Here is a 10,416-nt window from a genome sequence, read left to right on the forward strand (position 1 = left end):
CAGACCTTGAATTACCTAGAAATTCTATCTCAGCGACGGTTTTCCATTATTATTAAATAGCACAGCTAGACTAACAAAGAATGCCAGGGAACCGAATGCTTCATGTTTAAATTCACACTGCCGCAATTAATTTAAAGGGCTCTTTATTGTGCCACTCACACACACACACAGCAGCTGCCTGTCAGTGAAGACAAACTGACAGCAGAATTGATGACAAATTGAGGAGGAGCAGAAGAAGGTGAGCGGGAGGTCAGATGGAGGTGGGAGCCTCCTGCCATGCAGGAGGTGTCTGTCTTTTCCCCCCGCAGAGGAAACAAAAACAGGCTTAAACTTACAGTTGAACCCGTGACCTGCCTTTGACCCAGCGGGCAGGACAGGGGGAGCAGGGCAAGAGGGCGGGACAGGGAAGAAGGCAGCGGGTGTGAAATGGGGCATGTTGTTGTTTTGAAGTCCCTCCAAGAATCTGGAAGAGGCCTATAAAACAGGACTATAAAAGCGGCACGGCTTTGCTCCTACGGGCGAACAATTCATCACAACGGAAGCCCCTTTTTAGACAAATGTGATGGGAGCAAGTCCAATGTGTTTGGATGGTGAACTTTTGTCAATGCATTTTGTGTTGTGGTTCAAATTCAAGGGACATTGAGAAGAACCATGGCCAGGTAAACTAAACAATACCAACTTAGTGCTGTATGCAGATTGAACACAATAATATTAATTTATATTTTAGCTGCAAAACATAATGATTATAAATGTTAGCGATGCGGCAAACTTTATTTTTATAATTTCTGAAGACTGTCATTAACCCGCTCTGTGTGAAAAGCGCCTTGATGGCGCATTTGTTACGCATCGGCGCTATGTAAATGCAGTTGAACAACGCCGAACATGTCGCACGCAGTCCAGCAAGCTGAGGAAGGGGAACTGACAGGACAAGATAATGAAAATGTAGGGGGAAAAAAAAAAAAAAGAGGGCGAGAGGAAAAGGACAATATAGAGAGAGGGGTCGTGGGAAGGGTAAAATTAAGGAGAAAGTAGTAAAACGGTGTGTGTTAGTGTTGTCATGATGCCTCCCTGCAGGCCTGGACACAATCCCACAGCTGTGCCTCTCTCTAACTGATTCAACACACACACACACACACACACACACACACGCACAGAATATTTACAGTCTCCACCAAGCTGACCTCCCGGTGAACCCAGCAAGGAGACTCCTCACAGGCAACGCACTATACCCAACTTGGCCCACCCCCTCATAAACATACACACACTCATAAAAGACATAGTGGAGAGAAGTACAGAGAAGGTAGCACACACACACACACACACACACACACACACATCACACTCACACCCCTTTAACTTGCTGCCGACACGCAATTAGCGACACAAGGGGAGCTGTGAGCGCGTATGTTGTGTGCGTTCACGTGACGCGCCGTACCTCCATTGTCCGTCCTCTTCAGGGCGCCATCTTTGTGGGGACACAGCTCACATCTCTGCGGGTTAAAAGGAGAAAACACCCGGTAAGACGGGGTTTTATCGCGACAACGTGTGGGATAAAAATGTGTTGCTTCAGCATGTGTGACACAAAGGCATGTCAAGTGTAATGTATCGTTGTGGCCTGTATGGGCAGATTGACTTTCCCCCCCACACCCCCCGACGATGATTTCTTTCTTTCTCTCTTCCCAACAATATTTTTCTGTTCCGTGTCAAAGTTCACACATTGTCGATAAAAAAAGAAAAAGTTGGGCCCCGTGGTCTTAGTCCACATTCCCATCAAGAAATAAATCACTCTTAACTGCTTTCCAAATATCTTAATGGCTGAATCGTTTGGCTTGGAGCTATACACACACACACACACACACACTGTAGCCACTATCTACAGCAAGTTGCAATTCTCATACTCATTCTTCATACTTGTATGCCTTATACCAGGGGTCTCAAACACGCGGCACTACTTAGAGAGCCCCACCTTGATATGAAGGTTAAATGTTAGTGCAGCCCGCGCAATTTTGATATAGATGCTATATGGTATTATGTACCCAGAAAAAATTATTACGTTTGATTAATGTTCATGTTAAAGGTTAAATAACTGTTATAGTTATCCTCCCTATCCGTGTGGAAGTGGTAGGTTTTTGGCTATTTAAGTTTAAAGGAAATAACTTGAAGGCTACCGTTTAGGTCGCTAGGTCTCTAGTTTGCGAGTTAGCATGTGTCTCAAGACCCTGCAGTTGCGCAATATGTTGTAAATAAAATGAGTATAAATGTGACTATAGTCGTGTTTTGTCATGTCTACAGGGCTCTAATAATGCTTTGTTCATTTTAATGTGAAAAAAATAATTTGTCTACCCACCAACTATATGTGGTTTCTTAAGTTTTTATTATTTGCCGTTTATTTATTATTATTATATTTATTTATTACTGATTGATTGATTTTCTTTATTCTTGATTTGTTTATTTATTTTTCATCTTATTTTGTGCAGAAAAATAAAAATTAAGATAAATATCTTAATTTGGAATGTTTTATCAGAGCTTTTATTGTACAAAATCGGAACCAAAGCACTGAAAAAGTTTGTATATTTTTCTGTTTTTAATAAATGCGTTTTTTTTGGGGGGGGAAAACCTGATGCGGCCCAGCCTTGCCCAGACCCTAGCTCCAGTGGCCCCCAGGTAAATTGAGTTTGAGACCCCTGCCTTATACAGTATATATGGACTCCATGAGATTAAGAACAAGGAGTAATGAAACAGAAATGTCACAATAAAGTTCATTAGTTCATTAGAAACAATAAAAGCTGTCGTCAAGTTTAACAACTTTAGCTGGTATTGCCAGCCTATTGAAACTTTAGTCATGAGTGTTTCCCATAGATTTGTGTGTGGCGGGCATCCACAAATAGATCTGGTACACATTATATATATATATAATACAGTATAGTAGTTAGCGATATTCATCCTAACATTCTATTTTCTGCAGAGGTTTTTCTGTATGGGAACGTATTCATGGTTAGGGGTGGGGGTAAGCACACTCAAGACGTCTTGTTCATGTCTAACTGCACACACACACACACACACACACACACACACACACACACACACACACACACTCGCCCCCCCTTCCTGACCCCTTCCCTTGGTCATCCAATCAGCAAGTCAGAATGCGGTTTGGGATGCATTCACAGACTTGCGGTGAGTCAGTCGGATATGGCAAACATTTTTACTCCACTTTGGTGTTAAAAATAAATACATTTTCTGTATGAGATTGTTTGCATTTGGTCAAGTTTGGCTTTGACTTTTGTCTAAAATTAGCTTGTGGAAAAAATATCAGGATATATATGGTGTATATATATATTCAACCTACAAATATTAATAAATATACCCAGCAATCAGATGCATTATTTGGGATGGTATTGTTGTACACCATTGAAATGCATTATGGGAAAATATTAATTGTTCTATTTTTAACTCATTTTGTAATTGTATAGCAAATTTCCTAGTATTATAAAATACATTGAATAAATTATATAATATTTCCCTTTTGAGTGTTAAGTTGCTGTGTGATGAGTTTCGTGTTCTTTGTCAGAGATGACTCCGTGAGTCACACTTTTATACTCAGTAATGACCTCCTGTGATTTCCAATGGGTTGACAACCTCACCAACCCCCCCCCTTACCGTTTTCTCACTGACTCGCAAGCAGCACACTATTGAAATGATTAGTAATAGAATAGAACTTATCCATCCAAAAAAGAGTAGCAGCAAATATACCGGGAATTACAGTATTTGTTTTGCTTTATATGTTATATCCAATTATGCAAATCTGGCAATGACCATCCCACACTGAATGTCAGCCCTAGTCGAGTTATTCCAGTAATTTATGCATAAATGACCAACTACGTGGAATGCGAGACTCACCACACGGGCCGCCCGCTCCTGAGATTCACATTTTCTGCAGAACCATGGACCAGTGGGCACCTGCACGATGCCATAGCATGCTGTAGAGAGTGGAGGACAAAGCAGATTCAGCAAGTGGAATTTCACACAAGCAGCGACATTTCCCATACTGTATATCACTATCATTTAATATAATGCAGATAGAACGGGCATTTTCTACATAAGAAACAATGGGAAGAGGTATTTTTGTTGATAAATGTATATTACTCCTGCTGCAAAACCAGGTAACTAATTAATGATTTATCAAACAAACATGCACTTTGTATCCTCATTTCAGTCGTAACGAAAAGGACTTCAAAGTTGGACTACAGATGGGAGGCAACATAAATAGCCAACCTCTACACATTTTTAGATTATCTCTGATCTGACCAGAGCCCATAATCCAAATCCAAAACAGCTATAATCCAGACTTCTGAGAACCAAAGTGCATAAAGGTCCTTGAGTTCAGAGAAAGAACTGTGGTGACGTCACACATGCAAACATAAAGATATTTATAATACAGAAAATTTAACTTTTTATGGCTCCACACAGCCACAAAGCTCACATGGTCAATATATCTTGAATTATTTACAGTTTTGCCTTCAGATTGTAAATACAGTAAACCCTTGTTTATTGCGCTTAATTGGTTCCAGACGACAATGTGACGTTAGATTTCTTGTTTAAATATTATTTTCATACTTAGGAGGATAGAAAAACTGTTGAAAAACAGCATGACTTATTAATTAATATACAGTCGTCCCTTGTTTATAGCAGTTAATTGGTTCCAAACCAAAATATTTTCATAGATTGCGAATAAATACCTGTTTATGACTTTATAAATACAATTTGTAACATTGTTAGAGCCCTGTAAACATGAAATAACACCCCTAGAGTCACCTTGGCATGACTATTATTCATTGTTTACACCACATTGCAACTTTTGCAACTCTGATGCTGCAGGGACTTGAGATGGCTGCGAGCTTGCGAGCTAACCATCCAATTCCAAATTTTGGAATGTGGGGGGTGGGGGGGGTGGGGTGGGGGGGTGGAGTACTCAGAGAAAACCCATGCACGGGGAGAACATGCAAACTCAACACAGAAAGGTCCAAATTGAGATTCGAACCAACATGCTAACCACTCGACCACCGTCCAGCCAAGCGAACTAACCACTAAGCCTCAAATTTCATTCATTCATTCATTTTCTTCCGCTTATCCTCACGAGGGGGTGCTGGAGCCTATCCCAGCTGTCTTCAGGCGAGAGGTGGGGTACACCCTGGACTGGTCGGCACCCAATCACAGGGCACATATAGACAAACAACCATTCACACTCACATGGACAATTTGGAGTCTGCAATTAACCTAGCATTTTTTTTTTTGGAATGTGGGAGGAAACCGGAGTACCTGGAGAAAACCCACGCATGCACGGGGAGAACATGCAAACTCCACACAGAGATGGCCGAGGGCAGAATTGAACCCGGGCCTCCTAGCTGTGAGGTCTGCGCGCCGTGCAGCCCAGCCTCAAATTTATTTATTCTAAACTTGAGAAGTCAAAACTTAACCACTTCCACACAGAATGGGAGGAGAATTTTTTCCCCACTCTAACATGCCATGGCTGACTTCATATAGTGTTAATGTAATGTATATATTTTGTCATTACTGCTGCCTAGTGACCGGAATACCACCAAAGCACTTGTATTTCAAAATGTTTTCGCTAATAATAGATTGCAAAATTATTAACAATTATTTCTTTAATTAACTCCTGAGAGTGAGAAAGTGAAGCCGCTAAATTCTAAGCACAAAGTGGCACAGGTTGAAAGTATTTTGGTTTAAATAAGCATACCGTCAATAGAGAAAAACACAAAAAAGAACAACAGCATAACGTGAGAAAACAAGTGCACGGAGGATCCTTTGAGTTTTGCTTTTCCGACGTACAACGTGATATATTTCTCAGCTATGTCACCCCAGTCTCCTCCCAAGCAAGAGAACTAGCAGCCACTTGTGCTTTGGTACACGGAGTGAAAAATAAACCCCAAACTCTCCATGCAGAATGTTATGCTGACAGCATTAGTCCATTATGTGCAATTTCCTCGTTTCGGCACAGCTAACAATGTTTACATTCATACTCATTATAAGCGGGCCCTTGGCAGCGGGTGGTTCGTTTAATTGCTGCCATGAACTGTAAAATGTTTGTTTCTCGCACGGTGATTCAAAGTTGTTTGCTTAAAAATTGTACTCCATTAATGTCGCCCGGCACCTTGCGGGGGCCACACGACCAAAAACATTCCTCTCTGCCGTTACATGCTGATAGTTAAATGATAGTTTTTATACAATTAAAGCACGGGAATGCATCAATGTGGCAACAGCACCCTCAGGCTTGTCTTAAGCGGCCGTCTCGTTTACACTGACGCAGATATGATGCCATTAACTCTTGTATTTGGCTAATTAGCGCCACATTCTATTACACCTTTCTGTTTCTGTATGGGTTTAGACCAGGGGTCTCAAACTTGCGGCCCGTGAGACGCTAGTTTGAGGCCCCCACCTTGATACCAAAGTTTAATGTTGAAATGACAGCTTAAAGCTGTGTGCACACCGGACACAATTAACATGATTTTCCCCCGCCCACACTGTTACCCTACCCCGTTACCCCGTCCTGTTTTGCTTTGGATTAGCAATGAAGCTAAAGGCTTATGACACTGGGTCATAAATGCAGGAAATGATTTGGAATAAAACGTCAAGTTAAAGCATCTCATCAAACATGTTGTTAAAGTTACAACGCTGCTCCCAGATGGATGCTAACTTGCTAATTGGGTCAAATTATTAAGTTTCATTAATGTTCATGTTCAAGGTTAAATAACTGTTAATACTGTATATTTGAATCTGAAAAAAATAATTTCTCTACCAACTGTATGTGGTTTCTTACGTTTTTCTTATTTGCTGTTTTATTATTATTTTACTTATTTATTACTGATTGATTTATTGTCTTTATTCTTAATTTGTTTATTTTTTGTATCTTATTTTGTGTATAGAAAAATAAAAATTAAGATATTTGAGAACAGTGGAATGTTTTATCAGATATTTTAGTGTGGAAAACCAGAACCAAAGTACTGAAAAAGTTGAAAAGAAAAAAAATGAAGATAGTTTTTTTATTGATTTCTTTTCCAGTTTTTAATAAATGCGTTTTTTTTTTTTTTTTTTGAAAACCTGATGCGGCCCGGCTTCACCCCAGAACCTAGCTCCGGTGGCCACCAGGTAAATTAAGTTTGAGACCCCTGGTTTAGACAAAGCAAGATGCAATGGGGTATACACATTATATTAATATTGATTAGTGTATATTTTGAAGCAGATAGAACACAACTAGGCATGTTTTGGGCACTGATTCAGGGTTTGTATGTCAAAATATTACTAGATGTAATTTTGTAAAATTAATTACCTAATTAACCCATCATCATTTGAAACTATGTCTGAAATATGCCAATTTTTACCCTATTTTATTAACAAAAACATAAATGACAAAACATGACCATACATTGTTGTATTGAGAGCTCCACATTAAATAATATTAATACAAGCAGAGCATTTGAAATACACATTAACCATGTTAATTGACATGATTTTTTTGTATTGTATCTCCTGCATTAACAGCTATTGAGTGCACTTGAACGCATCATCACATGAACGGCACCTGGCCAGCATGGAGTGCACAGTGGGTGCCCAGTTGGGTACCGATTTCGACACCAAGAAAGGAGTTAATTATGTAAGTGTTCATCATTTGTGCGTGTTCTATGAACCGAGCGACTGCATTACAGTCATTCTACGAAAAAGCTACGCTGGGTTTGTGACTCCCGTTATGCGTACACCTTGAGGACACACTGGGGCTAACATGCCAACAAAATACATAGACAAAAACCACAACTATATATTATGATAATAACAACATATCATAAGAGTTTAAGAGATGATATCTAGCAACTAGAAACTGAAGAAACAAGGGTGGTCAATAATTAATCCAACATGAAACTAACTTCTCCACGGTACACCACGGACATGGTGGTGCTGCGTTTTCTTCTTCTTGCAAGTGGCGGGAGTTGCATGGCAACCAGCTTTGAGGCACAATACCGCACCTACAGAGTGTGGCCCAGAGCTACGAACGTTATACGACAACCACATCGGCCCGATCTGGATCTCATGGTGGTAGCGGATTTAATCCAATCTTCAAAATACAACATGAGGGAAATTAGCATTTTGTGTCCATTCATTATGTTGTTTTGATAAATGTTGATCAACTACCTTGTCGTTATTCTGTCAATAGCCACGTTTACATGGACCCAAATATAATAATAATATAATAACGGAAAGAATGTAACCTTTGTATACACCTCATTCCGAAAGAAAAGTGCCAATCCGAATGAATATATAAATCGGATTCACAGGGGTGGAATATTCCTTTCCCCAATCCGATTGAGGTATCTTGTAAGCGCTCAATCGGAAAGTTGTCAGGGTGCCTTCTTCTTTGTGGTGTTTTTCTTCTTCTACACATGTAGACACGCGATTCTGTTCCACATTCTGTTCCACAGATGGCGGTAAAACACGAAAGCTGCTTGCCAACCGCCAATAAACAACAGAAGAAGAAATTGGAATATTCCTTTCCATGTATATCATTGCTTTTGGAAAGGTCATTCGGAAAGAGAAAAAACACTCATGTAAACGTGGTTATTGTTCGGGCGAAAGTTACAGTATTTTGTACTAACACATAAACATCACAATCCACGTAACCCGGAAGAGTTTGCAGCGGTGGAATGTGCAGATTACACATTTCCCAGCATGCTTTGCTATAGTTTAAATGATCCCTTTTGATTGTATTATGCCTCTAAGTTCTTATTTTGTATAAACAGGGTGCTGCCATTTTTAGTTGTGTATAGTTTGACTTTAGGTCTGAATTTGCCGCCTTTATTAAGAATGCTTATGAATATCGGAGAAATAGCTTAATTACGCAGATCGCTGTAAGCACTCAGTGCTTTAGTGTCAGGTTGAAATCGAAATCGAGAGACTGGAAGAGTCAATTTATTGGTCGACTAATGGTTTACACAATGAACAATTAAATGTGTGCATTCAAAGGTTTAGAGGTCAAATTGGGTTACGTTGTACTTAGGTTAATTGTAAAATTACACCCATAAGATTAATATCCATCCCGAACTTTAGCAGTGTATATGCTTGACATGCTATACAGTATGTTGCATGTGACTGAAACGTAATAACAACAAAAGTACACTTCCTTGGTTAATAATAGCTGATTCAGCAGTTGTTTTTTTTATTGCAGCAATGCTTGGCAGCTGTATTGTTTAAGGTCCACGAAAGCCATCTGTTAAAAAGAAGCTTTTTTTGACATTTTGACATGTAGTTCCCAGCCTCCCACATGGCTCTCTGTTGCATTTGTAAACACAAGCCATCATCTAGCTTCCATGAGTCAGCGCAGGCTGTTTCAAAGCAGTCTGACAACTTGATCGATGTTATATAGCTATTTAGTCAACACCCACATACACGGTGATGTTATTGTTTTGGTTTTGGCAGTGAACGCCGCTTTCGCTGCCTCCACTAACAACATTGTGACAGCGTCTCGTTCTTATGTCACAGCGTCAAGATAACATTTAGCACTAAAATGTCTCAAATATGTGTTAAAATCAGATAATGTGACAAAATGGAACACGATTAAAGCAATTGTGCTGTCTGACACTCAAACATGGCATTGAGAGATACGGTCCATAACCTTGCGCCAGGCTAGCGACCTAGCTTATAGCGAAGCTAACTATTAGCTGCTAGCCTTAGCAAGGGAGCTACCAGCCTACTACCGTACCTTGGTGAACAGCGACGTTGCAGCCGTGTCCATCGCAGTAAACCAGCGGGTTCTCTGCCCAGCCTCTCTCGTCTGAGCAAACACAACAGCCTCCAATCATCTCCTTCATGTTACTCGTCGACAACTCGTCGGCCGCCAACAAACAACGCTCGCCGGAGACCATCTACGAAGAAATAGGACATGTGGAGGAATACATGAAGACGAGTCAAATCCTTCGCTTAACGTGTCCCTCTGTCCTCCGCTTCTTCGTTATAAGTCCAATTTTTTCGGAAAGCCATGTTTTAAACGTCCCTTCTAGACGCTATTTTTTTAACCAAAACATCCACTTCACGACGCAATGTTGAGGTAATGGAGGAAGGGGGTGGGGGGAATCCGAGAAGAAGCGGAAGTGCGTCATGACGCAAGACGCTTTGCTGTGCGTGCCGCCTGACCGGAAGTAAACGATAGCTAACGTGCATGTGCTTTACAACGAGATTAGTGTTTACACTCTAATTCCACTTTTGCTCGGTGGACTGCTAAATTATGAATTATATGTTATATAATTATATACAAGTATATGTAAAAGATTATAAAAGTATATTCAAGAGATTCACTACACAGTTAAATATTTCAGGAAATAAATAGTATTACAGTTATAATACTAGTAT

At 40.2% G+C, this 10,416-nt stretch overlaps 1 protein-coding gene across 9 annotated transcripts in view; it reads right to left on the minus strand.

The window, feature by feature from the left end:
- Positions 1-10,140, minus strand: part of mllt10 (MLLT10 histone lysine methyltransferase DOT1L cofactor) — a 34,523-nt gene extending 24,383 nt beyond the window's left edge. For all 9 annotated transcript variants that reach the window (XM_058060028.1, XM_058060027.1, XM_058060025.1 and 6 more), the window contains exons 1-3: positions 9,770-10,140; positions 3,901-3,980; positions 1,436-1,490 (exon numbers count right to left, since the gene is read on the minus strand). In XM_058060028.1, coding sequence (XP_057916011.1) covers positions 1,436-1,490; positions 3,901-3,980; positions 9,770-9,932 — 298 coding nt within the window. In that variant the 5' untranslated portion in view covers positions 9,933-10,140. The remainder of the gene's footprint in view (positions 1-1,435; positions 1,491-3,900; positions 3,981-9,769) is intronic.
- Between the last annotated feature and the right edge of the window lie 276 nt (positions 10,141-10,416).

The sequence above is a fragment of the Doryrhamphus excisus genome, chromosome 21 (assembly GCF_030265055.1).
Source record: "Doryrhamphus excisus isolate RoL2022-K1 chromosome 21, RoL_Dexc_1.0, whole genome shotgun sequence".
Lineage (NCBI taxonomy): Eukaryota > Metazoa > Chordata > Actinopteri > Syngnathiformes > Syngnathidae > Doryrhamphus > Doryrhamphus excisus.